The following is a 20750-nucleotide window of genomic DNA, read 5'->3' on the forward strand; positions in this document are numbered from 1 at the left end:
GCTGCTCTTCTAGCTGTTGTTCTTTCTCTGTACCTAAGGTCTGTGCCCGCAGAATCCTTGAGTAGAGATCTGGCATGTATTCAAGAGTATAGTAGGCTTTAACTACACTTTTGCCTTTGCATCCTGATTTACATGTAAATGTTAGAGTCTTAAATGTCAGTGACTCTTTTAATATTTTAGGTATAGCTTTTGATAAGAAATTGACTTTTGAGGAGCATCTACATAATGCCACTTCCTGTTTCTCAAAAAGCTGGTATCTTGCAGAAATTTTTTAGAATGTTTCACAACAAAGCTATCATTTTCAACTGTCTGAATTCATTTCTTCTTTCTTGTATGGCATACAGTACTGTTCTTCAGTGTGGTCTTCCATTGCTGACCCTCATCTCAAACTCTTGGATAGCGTAACGTCATCATTCAAGTTATTTTGCCAACTCTTAATGTTGACTTTTGGCACAGATGCAAAGTGAGCTCATTATGTTTGCCGCATAAAGTGTATTACAACGCCAAACATCCTCTGCACTCTTCTTTACCTGAACTAACTGTTTTTTCTTGCAACACCAGGCAGGCAGCTGCTGCAAGCAGTGTGTCGCTTTCTAAAATCAGATTTAATACTACTCAGTTTGCTAGTTTTTTTTTACCTTAACTACAACTAAAATATGGAATAGTTTACCTAGTGCAGTCATGGAATCTTCTGATCTCCAAATGTTTAAGCAAAAAGCAAATTCGTTGCTGCTTTCTGTTGATGTCTCCTGAATTTCAGGTGCATCAGTTTTATTTTCTCTTCCCTCATATTTATTTATTTATCACCTTTTCCGGTCTCTCTGATTCCCCTTAGGCGTTCTCTTGGGTTTACAGTCTGTTGACTCTGTCCATAAGGGTATTCAGCTGAAGATTTAAAGATAGAAAGAAAGAAAGAAAGAACAATATTCTAAGGGCTCTCTCATCCTCCCGGTGCTTCCTGTTTATTCTACCTTTATAGTAGAGGTTGATGGTGTCTTCCCTGTTTGCTGATTGCTGTTGCTCACTGTTATATCAATGGTTTACCATTATTCTTAACTCTTTCAACTTCTTCATTTGATTATCTGTTATTAGTTAAGGCTTGAACGACCCAGTCCAGTTCTTTCTTGGTTTCCTGCCATGAAGAGTAGTGAGAGGGCTCTCCTGATGAAGGTTTTAATTGCTGTCTTTTTATAGTAGGTATGGCACTCACTTTGGTTGCTTGGTTGGTTCCGTATAGCCTATATGATAGTACTGAATCCTTAATCTGCTTGAGTAGCCAAGACATAAAGGAAGAGGAGGCACCCGCTGCTGCAGATTTGATGGTATAATATAGGCTGCTACTTTCTCGTAAAGTGCAGTGAAGCTGCTCCACTTCTTGAATGTCACTGGCCTCAACAAAAGTGTCATCACTGTACCTCAAGTATACACAAAGCTTCTGAATATGAGAGAAAACACTTTCCTCAATTTTACCCAAATAAAAATTTGCGAAGAGCGCACCCAAAGCTGGTACCATGGCTGTATCACTTTTCTAGATGTAAATCTAGCTCTGCTTAGTGGTAAAGGGGACTTTCTTGGTACAGATTTCCAGAAGAGATCATCGATCAGTTTCCAAGATGCTGAATCGCAGTGTTGCAGAGATCCTGTGGATGTAATCCATCATCATACTGATGGTTTCATTTACAGTAACATCAGTCAAAATGATAATGCCTTCATTGGGTTAACCTCTCATGGCCTCAAGGAACTTGGTGAAAAAATATAGGTTATAGTAAGCTAGAACATATTGTGTAAGATGTTGTTGATCTGCTAGGTGATATGTCAGGGCAAGGATCTAGTCAATGATGGGAACAGAAGAACACCAACTCTGTTTTCTTCTCATTGCCATACACATAGCCTGACTGGTAGATAGGAGGAAAGTGAGTAGCACTGTCTGCTGCATTTACTCTTTCAGAAATCCTATTACCCTCTCTCTTGATGTCATTCGTAGGGTTCTTTGTCAGGCATTTAAGCTTGATATGATCAGAAGGTGTTTCATCCAGTTTCTGGTGATACAGTATTTTGTAGTTTTAATCAAGAAGCAGGCTAGGGTTTGTTTTGCCCTATGAACAATGATGTCTTCCTGTTGTTTCAGCTCTTCATAGCTTCGTTGAGCTAGTGGTTAATTAAACTGCTGTTGTACAAACCATGTTCAGCACAGGGTTCAGTGAAAAGCAAGGGCTGAAGAACATCCACAGTGTGGGGAAATCTACGGCCCTCATATTTTTGGACTAAATTGAGCAGTGGCTCAATTTCTAGCCGTATCTCCAAAGGTTTTGGCTTGTAGAAAAAGTGGCAGTTCAAGCCAAGTCTAAGTAGATAGTCTTGACAAGGGGGAGGGTTGCAGTCAATGAGATTTATGTATTCTTGCTTGTGGGGAATACGTAATTTTGTTTTGTTGAAAGTCAAATCATCCACCCCATGTCCTCCTGGATCTGATAGGAGCACTGAGAACATCTGGATCAGCAAAAGGGTTCCTACCTAGGAAAAAGGAGCTGCTTGATACCAGACCTGCTTGATACCTTATCCTAAGACTGGCTTGGTATGCAGCTGATAATCAGCTGGGGTCCTTTGTAAACAAGCAGTCCGGGTCCTCAGAGGATGAGCAGCTCAATAAATGTTAAATGAGTGACTTTCTGTCATCTTGCGCAAGTGGGACAGAGTAGGTCAGACCTAGCAAAGATGAGAGGTTCAGTGTTTCTGCGTGGATTATGAACCTAAGGGGTCTCCTGCAATAGCTATGGTACCAACCTGGAAGAACTAGTCAGATATACTGCAGATGAGCAATCCTTATTCTTACCTTGAATAAAAGCCAAGGGACTCTAGCAATACCTGCAGTATAAGCACTGCAAAGTCTCCCTTTATTGCTACCAAATTTTATTGGGTATGAAGCATAATAATAAATCATGCAGAATAAACAATTTCACCACAAAATCAAGAAACTGTAAATATCTACACATAGAAACAAAGTTAACTGCAAGATACAATGAACTACAATTGTAAATGTACCTCACTGAAGCATTTAATAAAAAAAAAAGTGCTTACAAAATGTCAATATAAACAGATACAGAGACACCAAGATCAGAAAAGAACAAATTAGTAATTTGCAACTGACAATAGCCTAAGAAGCAATTCAGAAAATTAGCAATAAACTGAGCTGGTACTAACAACACAATAAGCTAACTAGCCTATTTATTTTGTGGTCTGTTTACATGAAGAAAATCTACATCATAAAAAAAACTACTGTACTGTATATTGTTTTAAAAAAATAAAATTTGGGTATAATATCTAGGAGGAAATCTGTGACTTGCAATCCTCCACTATCAGTAGACATTATAGTGCACAAATTAGGTCAAAATAACAGGATTACATTACCTGATCATAAGAAAGAAAAGTTAAATATTCAATTTTGTAAAAATTATTGGGTATAACTGTCCTTGATAAAAATTCTTCTAATAGACCTAGGGAATAAAATTCATGCTCTGGCACACAAAGAATTTCTTAGGTTGTCAGCTAAGACCCACAAAGCTTTAAGGTGTATTGCACATTGCTTCTGTAAGAGACTGGTCCTCTTCTTTCTTTAGAGGAGATTTCTCTATGAACGATTTGTGGCAAATGAAATGGCACTGTACGTACAGGTTTATTATTATTAAATAAACACCTTAAACACGCAATGAAAAATTATTTACCCCAGATCTCATGGTAGAGTAGGCAGTCCCCGGTTTACGACAGGTCCGGCTTACGACGTTCCGGGGCTATGACGCTTTTCAAATATATTCATCAGAAATTATTTCCCGGTTTACAACACATGTTCCGGGGTTACAACATGTCGTACGTCGATCCGACGGAAGAAATATAGCTCCAGAACGGCAGAATAATAAAAATTTGGAGGTGTTTAGATGAAAAACTCAATAAAAATGCAGTTTACAGCGTTTTCAATACACCCAAAGCATTAAAAGTAAGGTTTTCTTAGGATTTTTTATGATTTTCGACAATTTTTCGGTTTGCAACGATTTTTGGTTTACGACATGGCGTAAAAACGGAACTCCCGCCGTAAACTGGGAACTGCCTGTACTCAATTTATCAGAAATATTGACTTTTCAGTCCACAAGAAGAAATTGATACATTTTGAAAATAATGAATGAAATGGTCCATAAATTTGTGCCAGGTAACTACATACACTCAATTCACAAAATCTCTTTTAACAGGTTAACATACCAACTGAAAGAAAAAGCAAAAACCCTGGAAGATGTCAACCAGAAATGCGGTATGGTGATAAAGAGGATGGATAGTGATGCGAGGAAATTAAAGCAGCAGCTCGAGGACAGGATCAAAGAAAAGGCCATTTTGGATAAAGCGCTCAGAGAAAAAGAACTTGAAATCCGTGACCAAAGAGAGAAGTTGGTGCTCTTCAGAGGACATCTTGATCTCATTGCAAGCAGTCTTGAAGACGATAATCCTGGCAAAAGACTTATTTCAAACCTTTTGAAAAAGTTGCCGGTGGGCAATTATCCATTATCTGACTGACAAAAAAACTTGGGAAATACCAATTACAATTGTATTAAAGGAAATGCAACACCACTTTGTTCAAATTACTTATGACAAAGACAATGAGTATATAGTCATTACATATTCAGGTAAGTGTTATTGCCAGGGACACAACTTCAACCTCTTCCTCTCTTCTATTAACCATTTTACTTTAACTATTACTTTAACTAATTCATTAGGAGACTGTAATTCCCAAATTAATACATACACTATTGCTATTATAATGTGGGTTAGCAAATACAGAAGCTGGGGGAGGTGGTACAAAAATAGTACCACCTCCCCCAATTTCAGTACAGTACTAAATATATATTGTGCAACAATACGACTGACTCCATACAATATTTTGCTGTAATAAATGTAATAAAGCATTAAATTTAAGAAAAATTATCTTTCCATATCCTTTACAAGTCACTGTTGATATTCAAGTATCTGTTGGCCTCTTCAGTCCTTGAAGGCATTTCCAGGAGCAAGTATGTAGGTAAGCAAACTGACTACCATTGTCCCAAAAATTCAAACAGAGCAAGGAAAGATTATTCTCCCCTAAAATAAAAGCCAGGGTCAGGTTACAAATACTCTAATGAAATGAAAAATGTAGTCCTTTATTTAAGAGAAAATAAGATGGCTTTCACAAAATAATGAGAAAAGTTATTCTAAATCTTCACTCCATATCTGTGTTGTAAATAACATTTTAGACTGAAGTAAAAAGTAAATTTGCTGAGAAGTTACTCGGTATGATTAGAATCAGGGAAAAGAATTTAAGAGAAAGACTGTTTATCCCGGAAAGCCCCATGAAGTTAATTAGTTGATTAACAATTTAATCATTAGCTAATTTTGGATGAATTTCAGACATGCTGTATCTATAGCTAAATATTATTTTTTGCTGTGCTACCATTATAGATGCTTTACAATTTTAGATGGATCTCTTAAATTGAATATTAATTGTAAAGTATAGGTTAGTTTATGTTAGGGACTATGTGGAACTGCTGTTAGCTGTAAAATATCTAGAAAATGTACAAGTACAGACTTTGTTGCTTACCAGAAAGTCAAGCCCCCAAAAGCATCTTTTAAATTAGGGTGTTACCGTTTATCATTACTAGATAGTTTAACAAAATAGAATTAACATAATTATAATATCTTTTATTGCCACTTTCATCAAAATTCTGTCAATTCTATTCTGTTAAACTGTTTATCAATTACTAGATAGTTTAACAGAATAGAATGAACATAATTACATACTTTTATTGCCACTTTCATCAAAATTCTGTCAATTCTATTCTGATAAACTATCTAGAAATGATAAACAGTAGCACCTCATATTACAAGACACGCTGGGGGTCTGGCTTCCTGGTAAGTAGCAAATTCTTCTAAGTAACAGTTACTCTTACGTAACAAAGACAATGCAGCCTGCACTTGAATATTTTCTAGATATTTTACAGCTAACAGCAATTACACAGAGTTCCTAATGTAAACCAACCTATACTTTGCAATTAACATTCAATTTTTGAGATTTACCTAAAAATGTAAAACATCTATAATGGTAGCATAGCAAAAAATAATCATACTGACAATTGAGGGATTACTATAACAACATCGTTGCCGTCAATCTTTGATGATGACATGATTATTGGCCAAGAAAATTATCCTCAAACTGCAAAACAAAGGAGCATCTTACCTTATCAGAATCCAGAACAGAGTACAGTACCAAGTAGTCAGGCGCTCTAAGAATGATTCTTAGTAAAAGTAAGGTTTTACCCATTAAATGTTTCCACACATTCCCACTTCACAATTAATACACTGGTGTCATTAACTTTATGACAGTAATCTGTGTTATGCTCAAGCACAACCTTTGATTATTAGAGTTCTCAAAAATACAAAGTTTGGGATGATTTTCTAGAGTCCTAAAAGGGAAAATTTCTCTCTATTATCCTGTAATGCCCACTAAGAACACAAGAGCACCTAGCATGGATTAATTATGTTTAAATATATCTATGATACTAATTAGTACAGTACTCACATGATGTAAAACAAGACCTATACAGTACTTGAATGAGTTTTTAAATTGTCTCCTACATATGAGAAGATATAGATTAAAATGTAAATTTCAAAGTGTTGTTTCTAAATCTATATTTACAGAGGTAAAATGAGGCACATTTTCAATTTCCAATGAGTAACTTTGGTTAAAAGTATCACCCAGCATAGGTGTACACATGAGACAGTGATCTTCAATTATTTTATTAAATTGAAGTGATAAAGACAAAAAGATGAACCTGCTTATTCCTGTCCTGATCTACCTGCAGAGTATTCTCATTCTCTAGATAACAAGGTCATCTCTATTCTGCCTCAATATGTTAGCTGAAGCAGAAATACAACCCCAAAGTCCTTCTCACACAGGATCCAGTTTTGGCTACTATGGAAAACAAGTATTAGTTCCACTTATAACCATATTCCATACAGAACTCCAGGAAATATTTAGCTGAAAACCCAAAAAAGGATGAATGAGGCTGTAAGGATTGTTCCAGACTCAAACTACAGACGGAGGATCAATCAAAGGTCCTGAGTGACAACCCACCAGACTGAAGGAGCAGCCCTTATAACCCAGAGGAGGTAATTATGGTAATGAGACTAGAGATTAACAACTCAAGGCCAAATATTTCTGCTCCTTTCACTACTTTAGAAATGACTCTCTAAATGCGCCATTATGTCAGGTCACAAATGAGAAAGACAAGTACAGAAGTGGTATCAATAATGTTAAAAGTAATAAAAATCACTCAAAAATACTATCCATAGCTAATTTTTCAACAGCACAAAAATTATCAAATGGTCTTGAAACAGATTTTTACAAAATAATGTTGTAGAACAGTCTCTGCACAAAAAGCAAGCAAACATATTTCAAGTAAACATAAAATTTAATAGGTGGAAATTTCTTGAAATAAAATACACTGTATTATGCATGGGGGATTTTACCCCATCAGACTAGAGTATTCTAAATAGGCTATAATTGGATAAAGAATGAATTACTAAATCTAACAGTTTCTCTGGAAGAGAACTGATTTTTAACAAAAAAAACAATTACTTTACTATAGCCTTGTGTGTCAAGAGCACCATCCTCAGACATGCTCCAAAAGATGAAGAAGAGCTCTTCCGATTGTTTGGTCCTGCATCCGGCCTCCAAAGTGCCACTTATGGCAGTTAAAGTACATCCCTGTCATGTTTAGACTTGCTGCTGTACAAAAGCTGGATAGGGAGGGAGGCATATCCTTCAAAATAATAGGTTTGCACACACAAATCAATTTTGTTTCTAAGGTTTTTATGTTTTATTAAAAAAAAAATCATTTGCTTTATCACACACCCATTACTGTACTGTACTTCATCAAGGATTAACAAGCTGCTATTATGAAAGTGACTGGAAGACCAAAAGCTCTCAAGACTAAAACTACCATAAAGTGGGCTGGTACCATGTTGTTAACAAGGTTATGGGCTGCAATATTCAGGTTGTAAGTAAAGGGTGCTTTACTTACCCCATCAACCAAGCATAGAAGCCATTAACTCAAAATAATATGCATAAGAAAAATACACCTCACTCCTTCTCTGAGCTAGTTAAAATCTGGTCTGCAGTGGCAACAGGGCCAGTCAAGTCCATACTACATATTGAATGATTTAAGGGTCAGGTCCAAAAGCTAAAAATGTACAAAAGTTTTAAACAATAAGAATTAACTTTCCTAATTCTTTCAAAAGCCAGGAAATGAACACCGTCATAATTTCATGTCCTTTAAACTGGATGCTGGGGATTCAGAAATATTGTCCAAAGTTCTTGAAAATCCTTTGCCTTGGTCAAGATGAAATGTGCTTCTAGACATTCTGCAACAGATAAAAAAACAAAAGGCCACCCCCTTTTTCTAAGGAATTTGGCCTTCCTAAGATATGTTAAAAAAGCTCTGACTGTACATTAAAGAAGATCTTTCTCATTCCCTAAATGACCTGGCTAGGAAGGAATAACAAGCATTGGTGAGGCTTTACATTGTCTGTTTCTGCATAACAAAGCCTGGAACATAAGTCAGGCCAATGCTCTGACAATCTTCATGTGATATGCTTGGAAGGAAGATAAGAACCTCACACACATACCAAGCATTGGTAAGAGCTAACAAAATGGCACTTTTCAAAGTTAGGTTCTTTGGCAAAACCTTTTCAATTGTTTACATGCTGAGCTAGGAAAATGTTTCAGCACTAGATATAAATCCCAACAGTGAGCTTAAGTCGTAGGTGGGACCTCTCAAAATTCTGGCACGTCTTAACTCGCTCCAAGAATCCAATTTATACTTCTACTTTTGAACACATGCCAGAGCTGAGCAAATCCACCAGAGGAATGCCCCACAACTTCCACAACCTCCTGCATATCTATGGGTGGAGAAACCATCTGGCAGGAAGGACTTGATCCTACCTGCTGTTTGTACTAGCTACTACAAGCATTCTTGGCATACAGTATACCTCAGAATCCGCATATTTTGTTTCTCTGCCAACATAAGTATGTCCATGGCCAGATACCATTGCTGATGACCTTGTACCTCAATTGTTCAAAGATATACCACTGTGGTGTTGCACATGATACCCAAATCTCTGTCATACAGATAATGAGAAGGCTCAAAAAAGGGCCAGGGACACTACCTTCACCACCTGGAGACTGATGTTGTGGTAGACTAAGCTTGGATTTGTATGATGAAAGATGGGTTGTGTGAATTGATTGATTCGTTTTTGTTGCTGTGATGTTTTTTATTATGTTTATTTTGTGTTTTTGTTATGAATGTCTGATGTATGTTTTTATGTTGTTTTTTCTTTTTTTTTTTGCAGTTTGCTTGAGTGTGATAGGGTAGACTAATTGGCTTCCCTTCGCCTGAACCGGAAGAGGCTTTATCTGGAATAAGAAATCGACACTGGGCAACTACCAAAGCAGTCAAACGGTGTGACTGAAGTATTTTCAAGTTCCAGAGAGTGGAAGTTATTATATGTCAGTAAATTAAGACAGTGACTGTCCTAAATGGGATTGGGGTTACAGAAAATGACTTAATATCTGTAGGCTGATTTTATTGTGAAAAAGATCTCAGATTCTCGTTTGGAAGGAGAGAGGGGCTTTTGTGTAGTACAAGATTGCATTAAGAAATTCCAAAGTAATTTCTGCCCTCAGCTTGGATCTCATAGCTAAAATAAACTCCATAGTGATCCCCAAATTGTGTGTTGACTTTCGTGATTATCTTGGATTATTCTGAGACGAAGTGCTGAGAAAGATAAGGAACTTGAGTGGGATATACGCCAGAGTTGGATTATTTGTTGATAATATTTTGACTATTGATAGTATTAAGTTAGGCTAAGTTAACTACAGGAAGACTGTTTTGGTAAACTTTAGTGGTAAGTAGGAAATAAGTTAGGTTAAGTTTTGAAAGATGATAATTGCTAAACTGTGGCAAATGTAAATAAAATTAGGATAAGGTTCTGTTTGAAGGTCTTCAGGCCACTGTAATATTAAGGTTAATAAATTAGGATAGGTGAAAAAAAGTTTTCTTTAGCCACTGAATCTGTTCCCATCATCCTCCACCAATTGTGCCAAATAAAAGAGCTCCTACAATATCCCAGCAGCAGCTTGGTAATCTCCCAGACCAAGGGTAACAAGAACCAGCTGAAGAACAGACCAAAGTCTGAGGAACCCTGCAAAATCACTTCCCTCATCTGATTTACTCACAATTCCTACAAGCATTTCTGAACAAATGGCAACAACAAGCACTTCCCTTCAAAACCTCAATGGCCTATTGGAGCCCACCCCAACAGGGATGAGGAAGACTTGACAGCACCTCAGCTCCACAAGGCAGTAGAAAATCCAACCCACTTATAACGCCTTGATCGGACATCTGGTAAGAAGATCTGAGGGGTGACCGTTGGCTTGTTGTGGCCAAGTCTTGCATCTGTACCCTACACACAACCCCAAATGTTGTCGAGAACCACATCCAAGGGTTCTGCAGGAGATGCTACTCTAAGAGGTTTAGGTTTCTCTCTAAAGCCATGGTATCATAATTCTGTCTCAATGCTTTGACTTGCAGGGAAAAAGGAATCCTTCATCATCACTGCTCAAATTTCCTGAAGATCCACATCAAACCTGATACTACATCAACAGATCTTGTGGGCATGTGGATTGTGGATTTATGTCATAAAAAACAAAGGTTGCACTGCTCTTGAGGGACATAAGAACATCTCATGGGAAAGAGAAGCTCTAGGGGCTGCTATAGAGCATGAGCCTGTGCCAAAACAAGGCTCGCTTAATCTAGATAAATAGATAGCGAATCAGATGACGATAGCACTCAAGGATTGGGAATAAAATGGTCAGACACTTATAATACCATCACAATAGGGATGACACTTATACTAATTCTGGTGATGCACAATCTCCAACAACGGCATTATGGTTCTCTCTGGCACAACAAAGAAGATAATTATTATAATTATTATTAGTCAGCTGTATACCTGAGAAGTTGGGGTGAGGCTACACACAGGTGAGCAACAAATGCTTCTTGAGCCAGCTGTACAACTTTTTAGAGAGGAGTCATGCACACACAGGGAGTGGTAAGAGGTCTATCACACAGGGAACAAGTGAGTGAATGGTTGGCACATGAAGCCCAAGCCAGGTGAACCTTGAATAAGCATTATGAACATCACCAGGTATAGGTAAGCCGGGTACAACTAGCTACAGCAGAGTCGTATACAAGAGAAAAAGCATCTTGGTCCATCATCACATGCAAGCTGATAAGAGGCTAGCAGACTTGGCAAGGGAGGATCACCAGAGCACAAGTCAACATAAGCAACACCATGAGACTCATATGAGGTTCTATAGCTATGTAAACATCTTGACAACCCTGTAATTCAACTGACAAAGTAGTGAAGATTCATGTTTACCTGAAGCCACAATGGAGGGAGCTCACACAAGAATAGCAAAACTACTAACCTATCAAACTACTGTGGAGACAAGCAAGAAGAGCAACATGAGGCAATCTGGTACAGTATAAGATGCAGAGGAGCATCTTGACGTCCTTCAGCCTCACACGTTCAGTCACATAAGAAACCATGAAAAAAAAGAACCTTTAACAAATGAACATTTACTCATACCAGAGGAATGAATGAACTTGTGTGAGCAACTGGGGGATGACTGGTAATGTTTCTTCCGCCACTATCAGTATTACGAGTGTGACTGCTATGACCTGCATGACTAGGAAGAAGTTATTGAGGTACTTCCATGGAAGGTAGGAGTCAAAGAAGTAACTTTTATTTTCTCTAAGAGAGGGACTGGTGCCTTGTCCTGTGAGCTATTAGTTCCAGCAGGTGCTTTGGTGCTTGAAAAAATGAGTGTGCAAGCTATAGAACCGCATATGAGTCTCTTGGTGTTGCTTATGGTGACTTGTGCTCTGGTGCTTCTAACTTGCCAAGTCTGCTGGCCTCTTATCAGCTTGCTTGTGATGATTGACCAAGATGCTTCTTCTATTGTATACAACTCTTCTGTAGCTAGTCGTGCACCTGGCTTACCTCTTTCTGGTGATGTTCATAACACTTATTGCTCTCAAGGTTCACCTGGCTTGAGCTGCATGTAGCAATGTACATGATGAGGATAAAGCCTTGCACTCTGAAGGAAGAGGCTGCCTACAACAAGGCGAAGAGCTGTGATCCTCAGAGCCTGAAAATGGAGCTAAATCCTCTGGCAAATTGTCTAGGTGCGCTTCATTTGTTTATGCAATACAGAGAAACTGTAGCTCCTTAATCACACCATCTTTGAGGGTTTAGAAGAGGACTTGAAAGGTGCAGTATTAGGACATAAAGCTCTTGCCAGGCCCTTAAGATGAGATCAACATAGAAGGGGTTAAAAGGTTTTGTATACTAACGAAATACCCTTTCATCTGACACACAGGAATACATAGTGTCTCCTACTATTAAACAGTAACCACTAAGCTTCAGATCAACCTTTACACAGACACACACACACATCCCACGTAAGCTGGAGGGTGCATACTTGACCCCAACAAGCACTGCACATTAAATGGGAGGTCATATGCAACATTACACATGCTGACACATAGGAATGCATAGTGTCTCCTACTACTAAACATTAACCACTAAGCTTCAGATCAACCTTTATACAAACACACACACATCCCATGTAAGTTCACGAGTGCATACTTGACCCCAACAAGCACTGCACATCAAATGAGAGGTCATATGCAACATTACACATACTGTAATGCTACAGTGTTGTCTACCAGGGCACCAACATAACTATGATGAGGCATTATGCAAAATTTTACAAGACTATTTTTATTAACATTACATACAACTGTTAACGATATTAAATACAAGCACAACTCAATAAAGGTCATGATGCCTACTAATGCTAACTAAAATAACAATAATATTTATCAAATCAACCATGCATAGAACTATCTGCCTACTATTGTTAACTGAAATTTAGTCATTTTTTTAATTAAAAGTAATCAAGATCTTTATGAATATAGTCTATGCTAGAATATTCTCCAAACAACAAAGAGAGAGAGAGAGAGAGAGAGAGAGAGAGAGAAAAAAAAAATTTACTGAAATTTACTGACACTTATGTACCCTTTCGTCCAACAGGGTAATCTACAAGAGTGCCCCCAAAATCAAATGAATCATGGGTTACTCGCAGACTGGTTTGGATCATCTCATACAAGTCTTTTTCACCTACCATTTATTTTTTCTTATTTCGTTATGTATCTTAAGATGCCTTCCTACCATAGCCTTCATTTTCATGAAAATGCTACAGCAGCCTTATATTTAATCATCTCGGTTATATAATTTATCCCTTTTGTAAATATACTGTCTATATAATTTACTGAGAGCAGTTCGATAGTTATGTGTAAGGCTGAGACAACCCTATGATCAGTCTGTGTGCGCCATTGGCTATGTGCCCACAAGTTTTACTTTTATTCTCTGTGGTATAAGTGGCGTTACAATTACTATGGCCATTGGCGCATGTACACATGTACTGTGTATATGCACGTGCTATATTAATTACAAGCTACTCTATTTCCAACAGGTATGTGTAGAAAACTATTTGCAGTAAGAAATTGCCGTGTAGGCCTATGCCATGTCATTGCCTCAAAATATAAGAATATGATATGTAGGCCTAATCTCACAATGATATTAATATTTAACATGCATGATTATGATGAATTAATTCTCTAATATCGAAACTGGCTGCATAAGTCAATGCTTCATTTCAATTAATGTGGTCAATTTAAAGAAAAAAAAAAAGCAAGACGCTTGTGTATTTAGGTTGCACAGACTGAATGATCCAAGATCCTCATAATGTTATTACATAACTTATCTTTTATCGGAGATATCAATTGCATATTTCAAAACTCCGGGAACTCAAATCTCTGGTGTCATCATTCATGCACAGAACTCAACATTACCAAATGGAGTCAAATCTGTACTGGCAATCATTTGGGCTGTTAACTAGTGTGAAGTCATTTCCCTTTCGAAAACTTGCCAATCATTGCTGTGCAGTGGGCGGGCTTAGTAGTAATAGCAACTGAGTGAGGGGGTAGGGAAGTTAATGCTGTAGCAGAATCTTTTACCAAGACCAAGGAATGTTTTGAGTTCTTGACTACACCCAAGTGTTCCAGGAAAGCAATAAGGGATGGACCCCCCTTTAGTGACAGACGCATAGGTCACAGCAGGGGATCATCGTTTTAGGTTTGACAAAAACAGAGGTGTGCTGTCCTCAGAGGACACTGGCAGCACCTTGTTACAGAATGAGAATCAATGTTCACAAGTGATATGAAGAGCTCACAAACCCTTCACAGCCTGAATTTCTACACTGAACGAACTTTCTAACAGGTGAAGAACCAGACGTCATCAATCATACCATAATAAAATTTATAATCACAAAGATAGCCAAAGTCATCAGCAATGCATCAAGAAAAAGATGTCAAGCACTTCAACAATACCAGCCATATAAGAAGAAGTCCAGCAGCTGTGAAGACCATTGTATACCAATGCAGCAAAATAAAAAATGACTGTCAGCTGAGTAAGTGAGTCGGTCGGCCAACCACTAACTTGCTGAAATCCATTTATTTGGTAGGTGCAGCTTCATAAGAACAGTGCTATACTAACAGACTGTAAATGGATGAAGTTCTTCATATAACATATCAAATTACCTCAGTAGTCTAGTTAAACTACTACTTACTGTTAATATTAATGCTTATTCAGAAAAGAGTATGTATTCTAAGTGAACGGCAGATAGACAAAGTTAAGTTGCACCATCAGAATGCAGTACCAAAAATGCAATGTCAATGAATAAAATACAAGTTTTATATACTGTATTGGGGTTAAATGAAATTCCTGTGAAATTTACAATTAATTTTATTCTATATCAAGAAAAGAATTGGGGTTCTCAGCTGTCAAAACCTGATACTTATTACTTACCTATGAATCCAGAGTTACTTCTGCCACAAGTTTGCCGAGTTTGGAAAAAGCTGGTACCAGGTAACATCTGACCTGGGGCAGTTTGAACTCATGTCATCTCTGAATTTGGCCTGAAACCTGTTTCATGTTATCAACAATGGTCTTTGCCACTTACAATCTGTGTGGGGGGGGGGGGGAGAAAGAAGATAATTGCCTTACAAATAACACATGCTTAGGAATCCCTTCTCTTTCTACAATTTTATAAAACTGGTTACCTTCAGATTCATATTTACAAACTAATGACAAATGTTGGTGAAATATTTGAAATGAAAGGAAGTTTGTCATCAAGTTTTTTACCTAGATGAGTTGCAATTTTAGCCGATGCCTTCGTCACACCTTACTCAAATACATACTGCATCGCTTCTAACGCCTTCTGTGTAATGTTATGCTTCTTGGACGTGGCTCCTGAAAAGATATACGGAAATTGTTTATTATGTTTATAATAGCCTGTTTTCTCAAGAAGGCTATCTTACGGTTCAGGTTAATGCTATAGTTACTTGGACTAGATCTCTTATATAAAGTACTGTATACCTAGACAAGGTTAACACTGGTGTATTTACAATTTAAGAGGAAAATAAAAAACACTTTTAAACTTCAGATATACTTATGATAAAGCTAGATTTTATGCTCACACACCAGTATTATATAAGATGGTACTAGTAGACAGATTACACTAAATTACAGTAGATCCTATTGGGCTGGAAGGCTTACTTTTATATCTACATTAGAATTTTAAATTTTCACACTATATATATCATAAAAATCACTACAGTACTGTATATTGTGCTGTCATAGTAAGTATAATATGAGACTAAAGACAAGTTTTACCATATTGCTTTCAAACAAGCAAACACAAATAGGTAATGAGTTAAAAGAAAGAAAAGAAATACCTAACTGGTAGGATCCATCCCTCATTGACCCCATTTGGCCTCTTAACTTTGCTAAAGGTTAATGTTAAACCAATACTCCACTAAAGATGGAAATAATGATTGTTCTAGTATCCTTTTTTTTATTCTGACATTTGATTCCATTATAAATGTTTCATTACCTCATTACCAACACAACAGTAATAACCTGAGTTAAAAAGTTAAGTATACACTTAGTTTACCAGACCACTGAGCTGATTAGCACCCAGCTCTCCTGGGAGGAGCTGGCCCGAAGGATTAGACTTATTTTACGTGGCTAAGACCAATTGGTTACTTAACAGCGGGACCCTAACTATTGTGGAATCAAACCACATTAGGCGAAAAATTAATTTCTCTCACCGAAATAAAATTCCTCTAACTCTTCATCAACGACCCGTACAGGAACTGAACTCCGGCCCATCAAGCAACAGTCTGAAGCTCAACCGGTTCGGCCAACAAAGGGCTGTAATAACCTGAGACACCTTACCGGAAACGTGTGGTTTATGGGGAGGGGGATGCAGAAAATTATCTGAATGGCAAAATAAGGAAATCACATGAAAACCATCATAACAGGCCTGAGGTGGTAGCACGTAGGAGACATGTGTTGGGTGGGTTCAGGGGGGGTTAGCCCCCTCGGCCAGGTTAGGGCACAGTGCCCTAAGTCAGGTTAGGAAGGCAAGGTCTGGTTAGGTCTGGGCACAGCATACTAGGAAAGGTTGGGTTTGGCCCATTTTCGCAGTTTGATTTCTCATGCCAACCCTTGTCTCCCTACGCTGCTTCAGCTCCCTGGGTAGAATGCAGAGTCAGAGGTCACGACATACTTGGAGGGTCCAGGGGGCTTTGCCCCCCCCTGGATAGGCAAGGGCATGGCGTCCAAGGATAGGTTAGCTTAAGGTAAGTCTGGTTAGGTAATATTCCCTCTGAAATGCCTAATGAGCGTACAGTAGCCTGACCCCTTACTCTGCTTTCACTCCATAGACCTAATCATGGATAGCCTACATATTCAAATCACACCAAACCCTACACAACGATGGGGGGACCGAGGGGGGGAAATCAGAGGTTTAGTTTATGGAAAAAGCAAAAACCAGCGCATGAACCAGTCAGCAATGGTAAATTAGGCTATGTACAAAATTTTAATTTAATATCACAACCACTCCCATGAGTGCCATGTTTAGTACCAGTCCCATGGAAATAAATGGTACAACATAGCCGCCTACACAAAAGAAAGCAAATGTGTGCATAACAGTATGATTTGCATATTAAGGAGACTTAAGAGCAAAGGAATAAAACCCCAATAAACATAACAAAATGGTAGAACTACGGGGTTCCTCCGCATGGGGTATTACCTTGGAAATTTACTTTCCCTGTAGTATTTTGGCTGCTTATTAACAACTTACCGTCATTTTTGGGGAGTCGACTGAAATTAACCTGTAATTAACACCCGAACTGATATGTTTTTGTAGGCTAGCCATCCTGGAATGATATCGCGCATAAGCAGTGTTATAGGGAGGTTCTGGGAAAAATGTGGAGTTTCCTTCACCGGGTGGGGTTCAGGGGGGGCTCTTCCCCCACCCCAACTAAGTAACACAGCCTGCTAGGTTAGGTTAGGTTGGTACAGTTTCTTTTATAATAGGGTACCTCAGCCAATCCCTTCTTGAACACGTGGCTCCCTAACGACTTACACGTGCGCAGGACCATTCCTTGACGACAACATGGCAGTCCATGCGGAGTTACCCAGCGGTTTTACCACCAAAATATCACTCGTGCATAATCAATACTAACCTACAAACCCTAACCTAACCTGGACCCCCATACACCTACAAAAGAGAATAAATCTGGCACTGATAGGCCTACTTAGGATACAAGGATATACCATAACGTAACTTTGCCTAACCTCGGAAACCACACCTTCCCTGCCTAAGGGGATTTTACACCCCCTAGGCCTAAGATTTGGGATAATAAGTTTGCCACTGGTATATAACATACAAGGATTCTAATCTGGACCCCCCTAACCCATCGGCCCTTGGTTATTAGGCCTAAGCATTGGAGACGAATTTGGTCTAGGGTCATTCTGCATGTAAATGCGTCATAAGAGCCGTCGGCAATACTCTACTAGGGGTAATGTAATTATGTAAGCCTACTTTGAAGGCAATAAAGATGGGCAAGTAGGCCTACGAGCGTGGCATAAGCAAATTTGGTTTCACTAGTACTAGGCCTAGTATCAGCCGCTGGCGAATCTTTGAAGGTCGTCTCTCACCATCTCACCCAAGACTGTAATCTAATTTTTACTATTATAAGTAACGTCTTCCAACTTTAAATTGAAAAGTAACACAAATAACAGTCTCATTTTGAGGTAAGGTGACTGATGATAATTAGGACCTACCTACAGTTAAGGAAATTGTTCGTTTTAAAGGGTTGTAAATGTAACTGTCAACAGTTGTTTACTTGTGATTACTAACAGCACCGTAAGCCACTAAGCCTCAAGGTGATTCGCTCATCTCATTCTAGTTTACAGTTAACCTTTGTCTGTGCTTGTTTTTGGTTTAATTCCCGTTTATTTCATAAGTTTCTAAAACACTCTTTCCATCTTTTTTTCAGTTTCTTCTTTGAAAAGCAAAATATTAGGAATTACTTCGTCCTTATCCTCCGGATATAGAGCCTTTCACTAATCATACTAATGTACTTCATTCAACTCGATGAATATTATCATATATATATAATTCATTTAATTATAACCCTACTAATTCACATTTGTTTTTCAGTCATCATATCAGGTTTCTTTTTTGCTTTTCTTGAGTGCCCTATAAAAGTTGAGGCTGCCTTATTTCTCTTTCCCATACTTTATTTGTCTCGCCTGTTTTGCATTCTTTTAATTGGTTTTCCGAGAGTTGCTCAGTGGTAGTTGCATACGTCTAACACTCTCAAATACTCTTTAATTTGCAAAACCCACAGCGATATTATGTTTTTTTAGTGCTTCAAGTGATTAAATTTATTTTTAATAGCTCTCGAGCAAGTTAACGATTTGCCCCTGAGCAGCCCGTAACTTGAAGAGCATTATTGCAGACCTATGAGGCGCAGACTGTGGTATACTTTAATATTTTCTTATATTCTTCTGAATGTTTAATAATATAATTTTTTATTCTTTAGTTTCTTTGAGAGCTAACCTTATAATATCCATATTTTGCTTAAACGCTGACCTTGCTTACAGCACAAACACAACTTCCTTATCATTTACTCAGCCACAACTTTACTTTTAATGAAATTTTACATAAAACTGTTATCTGCTTCAATTAATTGGACGATCTCTTCAAGAATTTTCTACTGCTGGCTTATGTGCAGATAGTAAAACCTAGATTTTCGTCGTTGGTACAGATCTAGACGAAATTCGTGCGTTGGAGTCAGGAAAAACGGCATGTCCATAACAACCTCATTCTAAAAATGATTTGCTGAGAAGAGCTAAGAATTATCTGTTGGCATCCGTCCAAGGAGAATGCATATACTGTGTGTGTGTGTGTATATATAGTACATATATATGACGTCATACATTTTGACCGATCTCTATATTTGAAAGTCATTAAAGGTTTGATTTATTTATGAAATTTAGGCTATCAAGCTGGGCACCAGGGTACTTTGGCATTCATCGCTTAAGATAGTGAATAGGGGGAGTTGGAGTGGATGGACAACAAGAGCAAGAGATCCAGAAAATAAAGAAAATGAAGCTCACTACAAGGATTTAAAGGTGGCACTGGATGAAAACTCGGCAGTTTCACTAAGAAGTAACAGTTAGAGGTGCTGGACAGTAGGACTGAAGAAAGGAAGCGCAAATGGAGGTAAAGTAAGAGGCTAAAAAGTGGATGCAGCTAGAGACCGAAGGACGCTGCTATCATCCTTTCGTAACGCTTATAGCGCACCATGTAAGGGGCACTTACAGCACTATCCCTTTACGAGGCCCAGAGGTTACGAACTTTTCTTTTTCGGCAGGCAGCACAGCTAAGATCACTGCATATTATCTTTTTCAAGTGCAAAATTCAATTATCATAAAAAGGTTCACATATATTTCTGTGGCCGCAGTCATAAAAGAGGTTCAGTAATATATATCATTAAACATTTTTTTTAATTATCAGAACTTAATTAGCTAAAGAGCTTTGGTTATTTCCTTTACTGTAAATGTCTGGGAATAGAAATGATTCCGTCTGTAGAAACAACAGTGATATAAGTAAAAGTTATATGCTAATCACGAGTAATATTACATTAAACAGCCAATAATGCAATTAATTGTACGTTAGGTCAGTAGAATAAAATGCATTATCAAGTATGGATGGAAAATAACTCAAAATACATGTTTTATCATTTGCCGAATAGTTGGGGGACTATAATTACAACACGATACTTCTTCCCCAGCATTGTAAGTTTTATTTGCACAACGGTTAGGGAATAACACACTTATTCGCCAGGGAGTTTGAACCCTATTAAACCCCCTCGTTATTCACCCTCTGATCGGGGGTTTACGAGCTGCCCTGAAGCAAGAGCTGTGTAAGGACATGGCTGGCCTAATCTAAAACTAGCTGACTGGGAAATAGCACGCGCTCTTTTATTCACCAGCCAAGAAAGGAGTAACATAACACACCCTTGTAGTGACCCAATCGTTGGATGAATAATACATTACCAGTATTAGCTGCCTGACAGTGGGACAAATAGCATATTCTCTCTGGCTTATTCCCTCAGCAATTTGGT

General features: G+C 38.0%; 2 protein-coding genes across 3 annotated transcripts in view; both read left to right on the top strand.

The window, feature by feature from the left end:
* The window catches only part of LOC136847220 (protein split ends-like), a 101090-nt gene extending 90962 nt beyond the window's left edge, over positions 1-10128 (top strand). The window contains exon 3 of one of the 2 annotated variants that reach the window (XM_067118681.1): positions 4242-4965. In XM_067118681.1, coding sequence (XP_066974782.1) covers positions 4242-4560 — 319 coding nt within the window. In that variant the 3' untranslated portion in view covers positions 4561-4965. Of the gene's footprint in view, positions 1-4241; positions 4966-9426 lie in introns of those variants that run through there. The other variant, XM_067118682.1, reaches the window with a different exon arrangement.
* An 8105-nt stretch (positions 10129-18233) lies between these two features.
* Positions 18234-20750, top strand: part of LOC136847217 (organic cation transporter protein-like) — a 69870-nt gene continuing 67353 nt past the window's right edge. Inside the window, exon 1 of the mRNA XM_067118675.1 lies at positions 18234-18369. The gene's annotated coding sequence lies outside the window, so the exon portion shown is untranslated. The remainder of the gene's footprint in view (positions 18370-20750) is intronic.

This window comes from Macrobrachium rosenbergii, chromosome 16 (genome assembly GCF_040412425.1).
Source record: "Macrobrachium rosenbergii isolate ZJJX-2024 chromosome 16, ASM4041242v1, whole genome shotgun sequence".
In the NCBI taxonomy this organism is placed as follows: Eukaryota; Metazoa; Arthropoda; class Malacostraca; order Decapoda; family Palaemonidae; genus Macrobrachium; species Macrobrachium rosenbergii.